This window comes from Trachypithecus francoisi, unplaced genomic scaffold (genome assembly GCF_009764315.1).
Source record: "Trachypithecus francoisi isolate TF-2019V2 unplaced genomic scaffold, Tfra_2.0 Lachesis_group12, whole genome shotgun sequence".
Taxonomy (NCBI): Eukaryota; Metazoa; Chordata; class Mammalia; order Primates; family Cercopithecidae; genus Trachypithecus; species Trachypithecus francoisi.
The window spans coordinates 86809995-86829393 of record NW_022681457.1 but is presented as its reverse complement, the minus strand read 5'-3'; the positions used below and the strand labels follow the sequence as shown (position 1 = coordinate 86829393).

The 19399-nt window shown below is 42.7% G+C and overlaps 1 protein-coding gene across 2 annotated transcripts in view; it reads right to left on the bottom strand.

The window, feature by feature from the left end:
* Positions 1-19399, bottom strand: part of MTF1 (metal regulatory transcription factor 1) — a 53889-nt gene that overhangs the window by 27448 nt on the left and 7042 nt on the right. For both annotated transcript variants that reach the window (XM_033227047.1, XM_033227048.1), the window contains exons 3-5: positions 4735-4973; positions 3134-3265; positions 155-228 (exon numbers count right to left, since the gene is read on the bottom strand). In XM_033227047.1, coding sequence (XP_033082938.1) covers positions 155-228; positions 3134-3265; positions 4735-4973 — 445 coding nt within the window. The remainder of the gene's footprint in view (positions 1-154; positions 229-3133; positions 3266-4734; positions 4974-19399) is intronic.

Below are 19399 nucleotides of genomic sequence, written 5' to 3'. Positions count from 1 at the left end.
ACACTAGGTAAGGCTGAGCTAATTAGGTTCATCTGAATATATACAGAATCTATGTCTCTGTATATCCACCTAGCTCTACAGGTCTCAATGGAAAACTGATAGTTACAGGCTTGATGAATGTTAAAATAAAAAATAAAAATTGGCCTAAACTCACCAGTATGTGTACGAACGTGAGTTTTAAGGTGGTGACTTGCTGCAAATGCTTTTCCACAGCCATCGTGATCGCACCTAAATTTGTTAAGGAAAGAGAAACAGGAGTCATTAGCTAATAGATCTTTATCCTGAACATCTTTTTTTTTTTTTTTTTGAAACCAAGTCTTGCTCTGTCCCCCAGGCTGCAGTGCAGTGGCACAATCTTGGCTCCCCGCAAGCTCTGCCTCCTGGGTTCACACCATTCTCCTGACTCAGCCTCCTGAGTAGCTGGGACTACAGGCACCCAACCACCACGCCTGGCTAATTTTTTGTATTTTTAGCAGAGACAAGGTTTCACTGTGTTAGTCAGGATGGTCTCGATCTCCTGGCCTTGTGATCTGCCCACCTTGGCCTCCCAAAGTGCTGGGATTACAGGCGTGAGCCACCGCACCCAGCCTCTGAACATCTCTTATAAATACAAACTAAAACAAATATTCAGAACACTAAGATCAGATCAATGACACTGGTTTTAAAGAATGGGAATGACAAGAGGTCCTTGAAAAAGTAAGGTGGCATATCTGGGATCAGAGGGAACTGAGAGCCCAGGATAAGTATTTCTTGTCCTACAGGTAAGGCCCATGTTGAGAGCCCTGACAACAAAAGTCTTTTGATGAATTACTTAAGAGACCTCTACTGACAGTGCCAGTCCATATGAAAAATCTGCCAGTGGAACATTAGGAATATCAAGAGTGAGCAAAGTGGCTCTCAAATATGCACATGGCTTGAAATATAAGAACAAAATCAATCAATCAGAAGATAGGCTCAAGTAACTTATTTATAATCTTGTATGTCGAGATCTACTTCATTCTCTTTTACTCTTGATAACCAAAGCTAAAAGGAATCTTTCCCTCCTCAGAACTCCTAAGGCATTTCTTTACATTTCTTTTATGGCACCTCTCATTTCCAATCTTATTTTCTCTGTAGATACATCTGGTATCTGCTCTCCTAGAGTGTAAACTACTTGAGTACAGGATCCACGTAGCTCTTTCTGTAGCTCCTGCACATAGCAGACATTCCTTAATTACTTACATGAATGAATGCGTTTTCTTATAAGCCAAAATATTTTATTTCTTTAAATAGAAAGCTTCTCTAGAGCATTTTCATTTTTAATTACATATAATCATCTTCATGTCTAAAGTCTCATTGAATATTCAAGAAAAATGCAGTTTTAATCATCACAAAAAGAAATGCATGTGACTGGATAGCAATCAGAGTCCTCTCAGCAGCCTATGGGGTGGGGATGGGGAGGGAATAACCTAAGTTTCACAGCATCCATCTGTAGAGTAACCAATTACAATCTAACTACTCTTGCCCTTAAAGGGATCATGACTCAGGAATACATTTGTAACTTAAAAACACAATTCCTTTTTTTTTCTGAGACATGATCTCTCTCTGTTGCCCAGGCTGGAGTATAGTGGCATAACCACGGCTGACTACAGCCTTGGCCTCCCTGGCTCAAGCGATCCTCCCACCTCAGCCTCCTAAATAGCTGGGACCACATGCATGCGCCACCACTCCCAACTAATTTTAAAATTTTTTGTAGAGTTGGGATCTCACTATGTTGCCCAAGCTGGTCTCAAACTCCTGGGCTCAAGTGATCCTCCCATCTCAGTCTCTCAGAGTGCTGGGATTACAGATACAAGCCACCACGCCCAGCTCACAATTACATTTGATTGGCATCTAAGAGTTGACTATCCCTAAGACTTTTTGTTTCTAAGTACTCTGATAAAATGAGTGGTTTAAGAAGGAACAGGTAGCATATTTAATGCCTTGAATATAACTGTGATATCCCCTGACAAAATTCAAATACATTATTATTTTTATTTATGTTTTTTTGAGAGAGTCTCACTCTGTCATCTAGGCTGGAGTACAATGGCACAATCTCAGTTCACCAGATTGCAGTGGAGAACCTCCGCCTCTCTGGTTCCAGCAATTCTCCTGCCTCAGCCTCCAGAACAGCTGGGACTATAGGCACGTGCCACCACACCTGGCTGATTTTTGTAGTTTTAGTACAGATGGGGTCTCCCCATGCTGCCCAGGCTGGTCTTAAACTCCTAACCTCAAGTGATCCACCTGCCTCAGCCTCCCAAAGTGCTGGAATTACAGGCGTAAGCCACTATGCCCGGCCTCAAAGACGTTGTTTATGGTCAGTTTTCGGCAATACATCTATCTATATTACATTTAGGGGAAATCCTTACAAACTGATTATCTCATTTAAAATGTCATCTAATCATCCCAAAGCTGATTTTGAACACCTATTAAATGCCCAGAATCATGTTATATACTATGAGCAGAGAAAAAAGTATATAACCAAAGTCGCTCCTTCAAGTTTATAGTACGTGTATCTATTTGATATACATATGTTGACATATATGAATAAAAATGGATGCTCCTATATGTTTGTGTATACACACGAGATATTATTACAAAGCAACTTGAACAAGTAACAACTGCACCACTAAGCTAAGCATCCCTACCTCTCATTTCCTCTCTTGTCTCCTCATCCCCTCCCCTCCTTGATTCTTAGGTATCCCTCCTCTAGGCTCAAAGCACTTTGGCCATCTTGCAGCCTCAGACATTATCCACAAATTTTGAGGGTTTTTTGTCACCAAAGGTTCTTAAGAAGAAGGCCTGCTTCTGAGTAATTCTCTAGCACTAACAAAAGTACCTACCACATAAGTGAGTTTCAACAAATGCTTCTTGGAAATAAATGGAAACAATGAGGCAGAAAGGCCATCATCCACAGAGTAAGGATGTTCTTGGACTCCATCGGCACCCCTCTAATCTGCAGTGGTTGGTTACAGCTATCCTGGGGTGAGCTAACACTGCCAAAGAAAGAGCTAGTAAAGGGAGTTTTCTTTCTCTTTTGAAAAATTTCAGAGTGTATCAAGACCCCCAGCTGAAACCCGGTCAGTGACAAATAGCAAACAGTAAGACCTACCGAAATGGCTTTTCCCCTGTATGGGTTCGAATGTGCTTCCTCAGATCACTGAGTGTGGTGAAGTATTTGCTGCAGCCTTCAGATTCACAGTTAAATGTTTTCCCTGTGTGAAGCCTCTGATGTGCTTTCAGCCTGCAAAATATTCCAGAGAAATTCCCTTTGTCATAAAATTCTTTTTTTTTTTTTTTTTTTGAAATGGAGTTTCGCTCGTGTCGCCCAGGCTGGAGTGCAATGGCACAGTCTCAGCTCACTGAAACTCCTCCTCCTGGGTTCAAGCGATTCTCCTGCCTCAGCCTCCCAAGTAGATGGGATTATGGGAGCCCACCACCATGCCCGGCTAATTTTTGTATTTTTAGTACAGACGGGTTTCACAGTGTTGGCCAGGCTGGTCTCGAACTCCTGACCTCAGGTGATCCACCTGCCTCGGGCCTCCCACAGTGCTGGGATAACAGGCGTGAGCCACCGTGCCCGGCCTCCCTCTGTCATAAAGTTCTACAGAGCCTCCCCATGCCAGCTTAGTGTGCTTCAGGATCAAGTGTGTAAGAATTCCATACCCATAACATATTAGTATCCAACATATTTTGCCCCAAAAGAAATGCAGAGAATAGCATAGTGATATGAGTGTGACTCTGGAGACTGACTTCCTGGGATTCAAATTCTGACCCCACAACCTGCTTGGATGGAGAAACCTGAGCTAGTTATAGAACCCCTCTGTGCTTCCACTTACTTATCAGCTGCTGTGGGGACTAGCACTTAGAATCATGCCTAGCACACAGTAAGTACTTTTTAAGTGTTAGCTATTGTTATTTCTATTACTTTATACTCAGTACTGAAGACTATTAAGTCTCCTGATACAAACATGAAAAAGAGAATTGGCTACTGAATGGGCCACTCCCCATTTCTCAGGATAGAAAAGTCCTTCAAGCTGAGGTAGGACAGAAGCCTTAGTACAAAGATCCTGAGCCATGGGGAGATAGTACTCTATGCCAAGCACTGAAATGCCCAGGCCAGAATGCCGCTCCATGAGATGCAAATCTAAATACAAACGTACTGTCGCTTCTAACCAACCCAAGATACGTTCATCTTTAAGTAACAAGTTTCTAAGGCTGGGAGCCATGGTTCACGCCTGTAATCCCAGCACTTTGGGAGGCCAAGGCGGGCGGATCACGAGGTCAGGAGATCGAGACCATCCTGACTAACATGGTGAAACCCCGGCTCTACTAAAAATACAAAAAATTAGCCGGGCTTGGCCGTAGGCGCCTATAGTCCCAGCTACTTGGGAGGCTGAGGCAGGAGAATGGCATGAACCCGGGAGGCAGAGCTTGCAGTGAGCTGAGATTGCACCACTACACTCCAGCCTGGGCAACAAAGTGAGACTCCATCTCAAAAAAAAAAAAAAGTAACAAGTTTCTCTATTGCATTTTTTAAATTTTTTCTTTCATTTTCTGAGATCTGGCAGAAAGGAATTTTACATAGTTGAACACAGCTGCGGTCTTTTAAAGCCCTGAAAGTGAATAACTCTCCCCTGCAAGGAGAAGGAGCCCTGCAGTCACAACAAGGTCAAGGTCAGAGGCTGGCAGAGCGACGGAGATGAGGCTGACCTGTACAGTGTGTTGAATGCCTTCTCACAGCCCTGCACGTCGCACTCAAATGGCTTTTCCTTCGTGTGCACTCGCACGTGGATCCTGAGGCTGTAAGAGGTAAGGAAGGCTTTGCCACAGCCCTCCTGATTACAGACAAAGGTGTACTCTCCTCGGTGAGTCTTCTGGTGGGTTCGCAGGTTGCCTGCTGTGCTGTAGGTGCGGGGACAGCCCTCAAAGGTACACTGGTACCGCTTTACCTGGCAGACAGAAGACACCTCATCAACAGGACAAAAGAACTGCCTAGGGCTTAACTTTCTGACCCAGAGCTCAGCTCCCAAGAGATGTTGTAGACAATACAAATGGGTTTTCATCATAAACACAGAAAACAGCCTCTAGCAGCAAAGTGGAAAAACCTTATTGTTGATCAAATCATACCTGGACAACACATAATGATTTATGGGAAGAAATAAGTCTATATGTAGATGAATGTTCTAAATAAATATAAGAGTGTTTTCAGACTCTATATACATCTACACACTAAAAGTACACTATACTGTTACAGCTACCTGTATTCAAATAAGATCTTAACTTTGTTTTAAGGCTTGACTAAACACCCTGACCTCCAGAACTACAACTTGATTGATTGACCAATATTAAATTGAGTTTAAAACATCTTGAAATTTACATACTTAACCATCAAACATATTTCCCTAGATCGTTTCCACTGCATATTTTCAAGCCTACAAACTGACAACATATTGCAAATTTCTTGGAAGATTTGGTGATGTGATAATTCTTAAACGGCCAATCTCTTGTTTCCTTTCACCATCAAACTTCTTGAAAGGCGAGTCAATTATTCACCTCATGGTAGAAGGTTAAGAAAAAAAAAAAAGCTGCTTCTCTGACAAATACCAAACGGCAGAGGACTCTAGTACAGCGGAGGGCCTGGAATGGGAGGCCCAGCAGCTTCATCAGAGACTTTGTTTGGCAGGGATATTGGGGCCAGGGTTATGGCTGTGGTTGGCTAGGAGCCAGGGCTGAGGCCATGGAGCTCTCAGAGGCAAGGCTGAGAACAAGGAGTGGACGCACATCACCAAGCTGGGCTGCCTGGTCCAGGACACAAAGATCATATCCCTGGAGAAGATCTAGCTCTTCTCCCTGCCCATCAAGGAGTCTGAGATCATTGACTTTTTGCTGGGGTCACCTCTCAAGGATGAGGTTTTGAAGACTACACCTCTGCAAAAGCAGACCCGCACTGACCAGTACACCAGGTTCAAGGCCATCAGGGATTACAGTGGCCACATTGGTCTGGATGTTCAGTGCTCCAAGGAGGTTGCCAATGCTATCCAAGGGGCCATGATCCTGGTCAAGCTCTCCACTGTTCCTGTTTGGAGAGGCCACTGGGGAACAAGATCAGCAAGCCCCATGCTCTCTTGCAAGGTGACAGGCTGCTGTGGCTCTGTGCTGCTGCACCTTATCCCTCCTCCACCCCACCTGAGGCACTGGCATCATCTTGGCCCCTGTGCCCAGGAAACTGCTGCTGATGGCTGGTATTAACAACTGCTACACCTCCGCCAGGGGCTGCACTGCTACCCTGGACAACTTCACCAAAGCCACCCTTTAGGCCACCTCTAAGACCTATAGCTACCTGACCCCGATCTCTGGAAAAAGACTGTATTTACCAAGTCTCCCTATCAGAAATTCACTGACTACCTCATCAAGACCCATACCACAGTCTCTGTGCAGAGGACCCAGGCTCCACTGTGGCTGTAACACAGGGATTTTACACAAGAAAAATAAAGTGAAAGAAAGAAAGAAAGAAGAAGGAGAAGGAGAAGGAGAAGGAGAAGGAGAGAAGAAAAGAAGAAAGAAGAAGAAGAAGGAGAAGAAAGGAGAAGAAGAAGAGAAGGAGGAGGAGGAGGAGGAGAAGGAGAAGGAGGAGGAGGAGGAGAAGAAGAAGAAGTAGAGGAAGAGGAAGAGGAAGAAGAAGAAGAACGGGAAGGGGAAGGGGAAGGGGAAAGGGAAGGGGAAGGGGAAGGAGGAGAAGGAGAAGGAGAGGAAGAGGAAGAGGAAGAGGAAGAAGGCAGGGTGTGGTGGCTCATGCTTGTAATCCCATCACTTTGGGAGGCCAAGGCAGGAGGATCACTTGAGACCAGGATTTCAAGACAACCTGGGCAACACAGCAAGACCCTGTCTCTACCAAAAACAAACAAAACCACAGAGTCAGCTGAGTATGGTGACACGCGCCTTATAGTCCCAGCTATTTGGGAAGCTGAGGTAAGATTGCTTGAGCCCAGAAGTTCAAGGTTACAGTGAGCTATGACTGCTACTGCACTCCAGCCTGGTAGACAGAACCAGACCTGACCTCAAAAAAGAAAAAAAAAGAGGGAAGAAAAAGTAGATAAATAATAATAAAAATAAAAATATTAATAAAGAAAATCCCAGCCTGGGCAACATGGCAAAAACCTCATCTCTACAAAAAACACAAAAGTTAGCCAGGCGTGCTGGCATATGCCTACAGTCCCAGCACTTAGGAGGCTGAGGTGGGAAGATCACTTGAGCCTGGGAGGCTGAGGCTGCAGTGAGCTGTGATCACACCACCGGACTCCAGCCTAGGTGATAGAAAAAATAGTAATAACATTTTGGGCTGATTTAGAAAAGAAATAAAAGAAAAAAATTGTTTTTAATTAAAAAATGGCAGTTGACATGTGTGCCTCCATTTCCATTAATGCCCATGTATTTCTTAACCAGTTGGCAAGATGGCTTCACTGTATGAAATTATTCTCTTAACTTCCCGGTAGTCAAATTCTTTCGTCCTTCCCTATTTTCCTTGACTATTTGCAAACATATCTCATTGATCATGTCCTCAATGTCTGAAAACTTGTCCTTCACAACATAGTAATGCCTTGGGACACTCTTTAACTCCTTCTCTGAGACACTTCTTTCCCTTTACCTCTAAGCGTAGGTGTAGCGATTCCAAATTTTGTCTCTCATCTCCCAAACATTCCTCATATCTATACTGATGCAGTAGAAGCACTAGACTTTGCAGCAGAAGACTGAATTCTGGCACTTGTGTTCAACATATATATATGTGTGTGTGTGTATATATATGTATGTATATGTATATATATATGTGTGTGTGTGTGTATATATATATATATTTTTTTTGAGACAGAGAAATCAAGAACAATGATGTTACCGGAGCTAAAGGAAAAAGGGTCTCAAGGAAACATGATCAACATGTTAAATGTCAGAGAAAACAAGGAAGGTAAAGACTGGGGAAGTGACTGGATCCAGCAGCTAGGAATTCACTAATGACTTAGCAAGACTAGTTTCAGCAGACTACTGGGATCAGGGTCCAGATGCAGGTGATTGAATGAAAGGTAAAGTGGAGGTAGAGGCTAGAGATGAAGTACAGCAGCACAAGTGAACTCCTGAGTTGATAAAGTTTTTTTGTTTCTGTTTTTAAGAGACAGGGTCTTTGTTGCCCAGGCTGGAGTGCAATGGTGTATTCATAGCTCACTGTAACTTTAAACTCCTGGGCTCAAGTGACCCTCCCTCCTCATCCTCCATAGTAGCTGGGACTACAGGCACATGCCACCACACCCAGATGATTTTTAAATGTTTTGCTATGTTGCCCAGGTTGGTCTGGAACTCCTGGCCCCAAGCAATCCTCCCGCCTCGGCATTCCAAAGCGATGGGACTACAGGCTTGAGCCACCACACCTGGCCTGGTTTTTTTTTTTTTAAAGTTAGTCAGTTCTTGAACATATTTGGGGACAGAAAAGTCCTGGAAGAAGAAATTGAGGATTTAAGGAGGAAAATGAAGAAGAGAAACATTCAAAAGCTCGGGAGGAGGGGAAAGCCTCAGGTAGGAGAGGGACATTTCGTTTCAGAGAAGAGATCTGAGATAAGGATGACTGTGACTCAAGGATGGACAAAGTTTTCTGTAAAGGGCTAAACAAAAAATAGTTTAGGCTTTGTGGGCCTTATGGTCTGTGTCACTAGTCACCTCTGCATGTTAAAGTAGCAACAGACAATACGTAAATGAACCAGCAAGGCTCTGTTTCAAAAACGTTATTTATGGACATTAAAATTTGAATTTCATATATCATGATATACTCTTGATTTAAAAAAAATCATTTAAAAATGTAAAAACCATTCTTAGGCTCAAGGGCTGTGCAAAAACAAGTAACTGGATGGATCTGGCCTGTGGGCCACAGTTTGCTAACCTCTGAAACCTGTGGGAGTAGGGTAGTAGGGAGGGCCCCTACTCCTCCTGTCTCCCTTCCCACCACTCCCCCATCTGCCCAACCCCCATCTGACCTTGTACAAGTCTTTAGGTTCCTTAGTCAAGTGCTCTCACCTGTTCATTGGGTTCTCTTTCCACTGCCACACAGAAGCTCCACAAATATTTGTTAAACTGAATTCCTTATTGAACCACTAATCCAGGCATTCTTCTCATGTCTCAGGACCTAGCTTTGCAGTCATTTGTTGCCAGATTAAGTCTAAAACAGTTTTTCACATATGTCATCTCTCTGCTCAAATGATAAAAGTCCCAATTCCTTCGCCTAACATTCAAAGATCTTTCCAGGGCTTCTTCTGTCTTCTATCACATTACTTGGTAAGCAGCCAAACAGAAGACTCTGTCTAGGCCTATAAGCAACAGTACACTTTTACTCATTTGCGAGACTGATTCCTACTTCCCTGACTTTGTTCTCTCCTTCTGTACTGGAAATAGCCTAGATCCTCTCTTCTCTGCTTTTCTGAGTCCTTCTCTTCCTTTAACGCAAGCCTCAGGAACTCCAAGCTCCTTCACAATCACTCCACGTCTACATGACAGTGCCCTTCTCTGAATGCCAGTAATATTTACTATACCACTCATCTGACACTTAGTTTATACTGTTAATTATCGTCTCATGCATATATTCTGACTTCCCATCAAGACTAAAAACCTCTTTGGTCCTACCAGATAGAGAACTGAAAATGATCACTCACCACTAAGGAGAACTGGGACTGTGGATGCTGGGATAAAGGAGTCTGCATGTCTCAACCATAAAGCTTACAACAATGCTGAATGATAAGAGCAGAATTTCACTCTTAAGATGCTACAGCTGTTGATACCTTTATACGTAACTGCAACAAATAATTAACTACCCCATCCTGTCTCCCTGCCCCGCCAAACTCTGCTCCCATCCAGGTTTTTTCACTTGCACAATTCAGGCTTCCACTAAATGACCCTTCCTCTAGGAACTCTTCCTCATTGACCCTTACTTCTATCCCAAACTAGAATAGGTATCCTAATTATAGGTTTTCAGGGTTTTCTGTAAAGCACATGATACAATTAAGATGCCATAATTACATGATTAAACCATTTACATCATTATGTTTCATGGTAGGCACAACAGTATCTGAAAAACAACAGGCACTAAATAAATATTTGTCCAATTAAATGAATGAATAGCTACTTCCCAGCTGGACTGTAAGCTCCATGAGAGCAGGGACCACGTTTATCCTGTTCACTGACACAACTTCTGGGACCAGCCTTGTGGAGAAGTGGTGCTTGATTTACATTTTCTGAATGAATGAACAAATGAACAAAACCAGTGGGACTGAAAAGGTAGTGACAAGGACAAGTGACATGTGACAAAGGAACAGTTTCAAGGAGAATGGTCAAGTAGGTCAAATGTAGCAGAGATGATTGATAAAATACCTCTTGGATTTAGCTGACTCACAAAGTCATAATTGCTTCAGCACAACTAGCTTCACTGGAGTGGTAGGAACAGAAGTGAGAATGTAAGACAATGAATATCAACTACACTTTCCAGAAACTTGGCTGAGGAGAGAGAGAAAGAGAGGGGGAGGGGACAGCAAGTTAGAAAAGGACACAGACTGGGAAAAGTATTTGTTTGATCTTTATTTATTGGTTGATGGATTGATTGACTGAACAGACGGAGTTTCTCCCTGTCACCTAGGCTGAATGCAGTGGCATGATCTCAGCTCACTACAGCCTCAATCTCCTGGGCTCAAGCAGTCTTCCTACTTCAGCCTCTTGAGTAGCTAGGACTACAGGTATGTACCACCACGCCTGGCTAATTTTTGTATTTTTTGTAGAGTACGGGGTCTCACAATGTTAAGCCAGGCTGGTCTGGAACTCCTGGCCTCAAATAAATTTCTCATCTCAGCCTCCCAAAGTGTTGGAATTACAGGCATGAGCCACCACACCAGACCTGAAAATATTTGTATTTAAAAGTGGGGGAGACAGTTCACTGTCAAAGAAAATGCCTGCTCCCTCCATAAAATGCTGAATAAACGGGTAATCTCTCGCCTCATTTGGAGGAAGAAGAAGTCACTATTCTGTCTTTCAGAATCATTTTAAAATAGCACAAAATTTCACAAAAAGGGAAAACTAAACCTCCTCAAACTGGATCAGAGCAGGAAGTTGCAAAAAACGTGTAGGTTTTCATGGTTACATACAGGAGGTATTGCAACATTTGGAACATTTCAGTACAACTAAGGTTTATCATTCATACATCCTAAAAATTATGTTCCAGAAATTATACTGTCCTGGGTGCTAGGAATACCAAAAAAAAAAAAAAAAAAAAAAATTGTCCCTGCTCTCAAAGAGCTCAAAGTCAAAAGAATTGAACAAGAATAATATGGTTTGAGAAGTTGTACTGATAACAGATATTCAGCATACTATGGGAATATATCAAAGAAACGTCTAACTTAGACTTCAATGACCTTAGAAAGGCTTCTTGAAGGTAGTGATCCCCAACCTGAATTTAAGACATGAGCAGCTGGGGGACAGAGTGAGTCCCCATTTAAAAAAAAAAAAAAAAAGGAATGAGTATATCTATAATATGAACATAATGTTACCAAAGATTCCATTAAAACAAAAAAAAAAAGTGTTCCTCCAAAAGAGTTTCAGGCTCTAAGCATAACTTTAATCTTCCCGAGTGGCCTCAAACAGCTGTCGATTACCCTGTTAGGGAACATGGAAGGAGCACAGGTTAGGTTCACTGAGGACAGCGTCTCATGCTAGTAATGGGCACAAAGTAGGAGCTTTCAGAGAATTGATGCTGATTTACAAAGTGTTCTGAGCAGTTCTAGAATACAGAAATATTTAACAAAGAAGACTGCCTTGTTAAGGTAACAGAATCAGAGAAGAAAGGTGAATGGGATGAGCAAAAGTGAGAAAATTAAACACTGCAACCCCAGAAGGCAAAAGCTTTAAAAAATTAGAAAAAGAAAAAAGTCAACACCTGTGGAAAGAAAGAAAAAAAAAAGAAAGAAAAAAGAAAAAAAGGCTGGGTTTGTCCTAGAGGAAAAGAAAGTGAAAGTGAGAAGTAGATTTTACACACATTTACAGCCCCCTATTCCACAAGAGAGTTCCTGCTTCTGGGCACCTAGCACGTGAACATTCTCATAAATACATGACTGGCCTGCCGGGCTCAGTGGCTCACGCCTGTAATCCCAGCACTTTAGGAGGAAGAGGCGGGCGGATCACGAGGTCAGGAGATCGAGACCGTCCTGGCTAACACGGTGAAATCTGGTCTCTACTAAAAATACAAAAAATTAGCCGGGCATTGTTCCAGGCGCCTGTAGTCCCAGGTACGCGGGAGGCTGAGGCAGGAGAATGGCCTGAACCCGGGAGGCGGAGCTTGCAGCGAGCTGAGATCGCGCCACTGCACTCCAGCCTGGGCAACAGAGCGAGACTCTGTCTCAAAAAAATAAAAAAAAAATTAAAAATATTTTTTAAAAAAATGACTGGCCCGGCTGTTATGGCTGTAGAAACTGCCTTTCCCTCCCTATCACTAGGGACTTACCTTCCCTCTCCCTGTGTCTGACTCCATTCCCCACACTGGCACTGATATCATTTCTTCTCCATAATGGACAAGCAAAAAGCTCAGAAATATAAGAACTCTGAAGACCTCATTTCGACAGGCCTCCCATCCCCCACTATGAGAGCTGACTTCATCCTGCTGTTCCCCACACTTCAAACCTTTACCCTTACAGAACAAATGCTGCTGTCCCTTCATTTCTTAGCCCTTTTCACAGCCAACAGGTCTCAATACCTGATTCTTATATCTTTGCAAAAGCGGTGTGTGATGGTAGAAAGCATAGGCTTTGGCATCAGAAAGTCCTCAGTTCAAATCTCGGTTCTACCATTTGCTAGTTGTGTGTTTCTAAGCCTCAGTTTGTCATCTGTAAAATGGGAGCTAATAGCATCTATGTTATAGGATTGTTATGAAAATTAAACACAAAAATATATTAAAGCCTATAACATAGTGATTGGTACATAGCAGTTACTCAGCAGCCAGCCATCTCCCTCTCTCTATCACCATTGCGAGCATAATAGGAGTCCTCATTCTTTGACAGCCATTTGCTCTGCCTGGTGCCCCAAATGCCCACCATGGAAATAATTCAGTGGCCTGATACTAAGTCAAAGGAAGCCAAGTATAAGAGAGAGGAGTGGCAAGAGCTGGTATCCACAGAATGCCTGCAGGCGACTACAAACAGGTTCTCATTTTAAAACACTGTTGTATGGGCCAGTGAGGTGGCTCATGCCTGTAAGTGCTCACCTAGCACTTTGGGAGGCTGAGGTGGGAGGATCGCTTGAGCCCAGAAGTTTGAGACCAACATGGGCAACATAGCAAGACCTCGACTCTCCAAAAAAAAAGAAATTAGACAGGTATGGTGGCTGAGGCGGGAAGATCACTTGAGCTGGTGAGATCAAGGCTGCAGTGAGCTGTAATCACTCCACTGCACTCAGCCTGGGTGACAGAGTGAGACCCTGTCTCAAAAAGATTAAATGAATAAAACACAGTTATAAGTGGTGGTTTATGTTCCATGGTGGCATTAATACAACAGTTCAGCTAATTAGGGGTTACCAAGATTTCTATGGGCTATTCTGCAACCTAATCACAGTTTATATGTAAGCTTGTCTCAAGGAGAAAACACCTCCCAAAGAGTACCTAACAAAGAACATTTTAACCTCTTGTGAAACTGGACATTACCTCTTTACCTCCTTCAAGAACCATGGGGGCCTATGAAGAAAAGAAAGCAAATGAACAGCCACTGAACAACCATGATGCACCAGACACTATGCTAAATGTTTTACACATATTACATATGAATAAATCTCATTTAATCTTCACAAAATGCAATGGGATATTTTTATTTCGATTTTATAAAAAAGGAAACAGAGCAGCTTGCCCAAGGCCACATAGCTAGTACAAAACAGAACAAAGCTGGAACCTAGGTTGAAACTATCCCTTTGCACATCACAGAAGAAACAAATAAGCCTGATTTAAGTAAGAGGGGAAAAAAATAAAATTCAGGTTCTTTTGCCAATGTCATATAATAGCAAAATGTTAGCCGTACTTAAAATGTACAACCTATGTAAAATGTACATCGAGACCTATAACTCCTATAGCACCAAGTTTGAAACCCAATTGTACACAAAACCACTCTAGTCCCTTTTCCAGGCCAGTGGACTTGAGTGATGGAAATGCTGGTTACTAAGGAGAGGTACATAACACACATGCAGACACACTGATAAAATGGCTTCATATGGGGGTAAATGGAAAATGCTTCTTGCTCTGGATTCCTACAGAACCTCACACTTACAAGTTCATCGGAGTTCAGAAGGGAATCTGCAAAGAAATGTAATCACAGTATGCAAAGACTAAAAAGTGGGTAGTTCTCTTCTAGGGGAGTCAACAACATCTTGGTTTGTCTGAGTGGATCATTCTACTGCCTGAGGAATTTATAATAAGGCATGAGATTGGAACTAGGTCTCCCAAAGTAAAGGACATACACTGCAAAAAGGTTCCAAAACACTGAAATCAGATTTTTCCTGTTATTCTTATACTTCAAATCTGTCACACTAAAAAAAATAACTCTCCTCTTGGAATGCCACTGGCCATACAATTAGTTCATGGTGTGTTGAGGAGCAATACACCAAGCAGCCTAAAAACATCACTGTAGGCCAGGCGTGGTGGCTCACACCTGTAATCCCAGCACTTTGGGAGGCCAAGACAGGTGGATCACCTGAGGTCAGGAGTTCGAGACCACCCTGATCAATATGGCGAAACCCTGTCTCTACTAAAAATGCAAAATTTAGCCAGGCCTAGTGGTGCATGCCTGTAATCCCGGTTACTCAGGAGGCTACGACAGGAGAATCTCTTGAACCCCAGAGGCAGAGGTTGCAGTGAGCCAAGATCACGCCAGCCTGGGCAACAGAGTAAGACTTCATCTAAAAAAAAAAAAAAAAAAAATCGCTGTAACTGTGCTTCTTGAAAGAAAACGACACCTTTCCTAATAATGCACTGGAATACTTTGGTGCATCATATAGAATAAATCTGGCATATGATTCATAGGGTTTTTTCATGCTCCTTGGCCAACTACTCTATAGAAAACTGGCAAGGTCAGTTAGCTATGGAGGATATATCACATCATTAATGTAGTTCAGACAGAGGTAGATGAACAGGTAACTAGACAGTCCTGGCAGGTTCTCTGGAAGGGCATGGATTCAAGAATGGACCGCACAAACCAACTAAAGAAAACAGAGTTGCCGGGTGTGGTAGCTCATGCCTTTAATCCCAGCAACTCAGGAGGCTAAGGAGTGAGAATTGGTTGAGGCCAGAAGTTCCAGGTTACAGTGAGCTATGATCATGGCCTAGGCAAACGTAGCAAGACCCAGTGTGTTAAAAAAAAAAAAAAAAAAGGTAAACAAACGACAATAAGACACAGCTGCTTAGAGACTTGGAGTAGAAAGTCCTTAAAGGGTCAGACATGGTGGCTCACACCAGTAATCACAATACTTTGGGAGGCCAAGCTGGAAGGACTGCATGAGCCCAGGAGTTTGCGACCAGCCTGGGCAATATGGCAAGACCCCTCTCTACCAAAACAACCAAAAAGTAGCCGGCACAGTAGCACATGTCTGTGGTCCCAGCTACTGTGGAGGCTGAAGTGGCAGGATGGCTTGAGCCTGGGAGGTGAAGGCTGCAGTGAGCCATGATCGTGCCACTGTACTCCAGCCTGACTATAAAATGGAACCCTGTCTCAACCAAAAAAAAAAAAAAAAACTTGTTTTTGGGCAGAATGAAAATATTTTGATTAGAAATTTCACAAGCTGGCCAAGTGCCATGGCTCATGCCTATAATCCCAGCACTTTGGGAGGTTGAGGCAGGAGGACTGCTTGAGCCCAGGAGTTTGAGGTTACAGTGAGCTATGATCCCACCACTGTAATCACTCCAACCTGTGTGATGGAGTGAGACCCTGTCTCAAGAAGGAAAGGAAAGAAGACAGAAAGAGAAAGGAAGGAAGGAAGGGAGGGAGGAAGGGAATGAGAGAGAGAAAGACAGAAAAAAAAGAGAGAGAAAGAAAGAAGAAAGAGAGAGAAAGATAGATCTCAAAGCTACCAAATCAGTAGGGAGACAGTAATGAAACAAAAAGCATGAGAATAAGATATGTGAAATTTGAGTCAGAATGACCAGTGGCCTTGTGGTAGGAAAAGACTGTATGTGGCAAGGTTCTGGTTGGTTTATTTTTTGCATAAGAGAAGCATGAAGAAAAGAAAATGAAGTAATAGGTAAGCCAACTCCACACTATATGAAACAATGAAAAAAACAAGAGTAAACAGGAAATTCAAGCTAAAATGTGACTCAGAAAATAAGCTGCTTGGGAAGCCAAGACGACCAACTAGTTATCAAATGATTTGATTTCTCAAGAGTAACACCTGTGCATGGAGGGAAAAAAAAAAGCCCAAAAACCAAGCTGAAAAAAAATGAAAGGAAAAGGATTAAGGAAGGGCTAAAGGATCATGAAGTCTGTTATCGAGTAGTCATAAACATCAGCCTCTTCAGGCCAATTAAGTGGATTTTAATGCCCAAATCACTGCCAAAACAAAAGCTAAGCTAAGACAGTGCTTCAGGAAGGCAAGCCTCCTGAATGTCTGATCATTAAGCAAGACTTTCAAAGACTAAAGCTACTGCTACTTCTCCTTCAAACTCCACCCAACCCCAAACCTACTGATTTCAAGAATACAGCATCTTCCACAAAGGTCTCATGGATAGCATGGAAAAATGTGGGTGGGAGGAGGAAAGTGGAGTGAGCTAAATCCCCAGCAAACTGAACAAAGTGCTCATAATATCCTTGACCCTGTGCTATTCAATATGATTATCAATGACCTGAAGACATGAATGGCAAACCAGACTTGCAAATAGAATAAACCAATTTGAATAGTACAAAGTGGAAAAGTGACAGCTTTTCACTGACTGCATAATCATTCCTTCTGTACCATCTCCTCCTTCTCTGCCTAGATCAGCATTTCCCAAAATGTGTTCCACAAAACACTGATCCCTGGAAATCGGATGCGAAAAAATGGTTTCTCAAGTTTAAAGCATTTGAAAAATTCTGTGTTTTCTTCCTTCTTAGTTAGTGGCACATCAAAGGCTCTGAGAAGTCCTAATCAACAAATTTCTGTCTTGGTTTAACTTAATGTTTCCCAACCATTCGCTCATGAAACACTTTCACACAGTACTCATTAATGGAGGATGGCCTAAAGTGTAGGTCCTAAACCATGTCCAAATTACCTATGCTAAATAAAAATGATATAAGCCCCGTGAGCTAGCTACTACTGCCTCATCACTCTTCTTCCTCTAACTACCAAACACTAAAAAAAAAAAAAAAAAAAAGCCAACTTGACATTTCCTGCCTCCTGTTTCCTCATCACTCACTCACTTCTTCATCACTCAAAACCTGCCTTCAGCCCTAGTGCTCTGCGGCAAGTCTTCTCATGATATGTGAACAACTGCACAACCAGCAGAACTAATGGCTTCTTTGGGGCTCCTCAATCCCTCTGCAGGGTCACAGAGGAATATCCTCATTTGTTGACACTCTCTTCCTTCAGCTTCCACAACACTGCAGTCGACCCATCCCATTGACTACTGTGATCTTCTTGGGTTCCTCTCTCTTTCCAACCTGAAGTTCTCTGGCCAACTCTTACTTCTCCCTTAAGCAAACTACCCACAGCTTGAAGGCCCCTTTCTACTACCATTCTAACTCCAAACCATTTCTTTGACCTCAGATACATGTTTCCAATGAGCTTTCCATGTTTCCAATGAGCTTTCCATTTGTTCATGTTACTTTTCTCCAAGGACTATATGTTCAACACACTCATACCAATCTCATTAATTACTCCACCAAAACTTTTTCCTTTTCCCATCTTTCTTGATTCCTATGAATGGGATCACCATTTGGAGGGTGCAGGGAGCAGAGTTAGCCACTTTCTCCTCAGCATGCACACAGCACTTCGAATACACTTCTGTTAAAATATCTATCACAACAGACTCTTAACTGCTTAACTCTTCACCTAGATTTGAAGTTCCATCAAAAAGCTGTGCTAAGACACAGCAGAAACTCAACAAATTTGGGAAAATGGATGAATCCTTTCAATCAACATGATTCAAAACCTTTTTTTTTTTTTTTTTTGAGACAGATTCTCACCTTGTTGCCCAGGCTGGAGAGCAGTGGCACAATCTTGGCTCACTGCACCCTCTGCCCTCTGGGTTCAAGTGATTCTCCTGCCTCAGCCTCCCAAGTAGCTGGGACTACAGGCATGCACCACCATGACCAGATAGCTTTTGTCTTTTTAGTAGAGATAGGGTTTCACCATGTTGGCCAGGCTGGTCTAGAGCTCCAGACCTCAAGTGATCCACTCACCTCGGCCTCTGAAAGTGCTGGGATTACAGGCACAAGTCACTGTGCCCGGCCTATTCAAAACCTTTGAATCATGCCCAACTCATGGCTCATTCATCAAACTCCAATAACATGTACAAAGTTCTCTCATACCTCTACAAAAGCTCTTGATTCTTCTCATGAACAAGGCCACTATCCTTTCTTCAGATTTAAATGAAACCCCAAACATAAACTACAACTGTCTCCTACCTGGGCAAAAAGTCTCCAGTTTTCCTCTGCCTCCAAGCTACCTCTGCTGCCAGACCAGTCTTTCTAAAATGCTACTCTAACCACATTCTCTTTCTAACCACTCTAGCCTTGGCTTAGACACCTCCAATGGTTTCCCACCATTTCTAGAAAAGTATAGTTCAAAACCCATGGAAGGTTATCACTGCCTTCCATGTTTGGATCTTTGTTCTCTCTCCATCCTTATCTCCTTCTACTCCTATGTTCTAGTCTAAGGGTCGACACACTACAGCCAGTGAACCAAATCCACCCCACTGCCTGTTTTTGTAAAGTCTTATCAGAACTTGGTCATGTTCATTCATTTATGTATTGTCTATGGCTGCTTTTGTGCTACAATGGAAGAATGGAGTAGTTCCAACAGAGACCTTATAGCCTGCAAAGCCCAGAATATTTACTGTTTAGCCCTATGCAGAAAAAAGTGTGCTGACTCTGTTGTAACAGGACAACTGGCTATTCCCTGAAAATGGCCTGTCTCCCACCTGCATTCCTTGTTTCATGCTCTTCCTCTCTCTTGGAAAAAACCTCCTGCTTTTTTCCTAAATTGTATGTATTCTTTAAGACCAGCTCAAACGCCACTTTTTTCACAAGACTTCCCTGATCCCAGAATTAAGGGTGAGCTTCCCTGTGCTCACAGTGCAATATTTGTACCTCTCCTTCACATTTACCACATTGTGTTTGTTGCTATGATTACT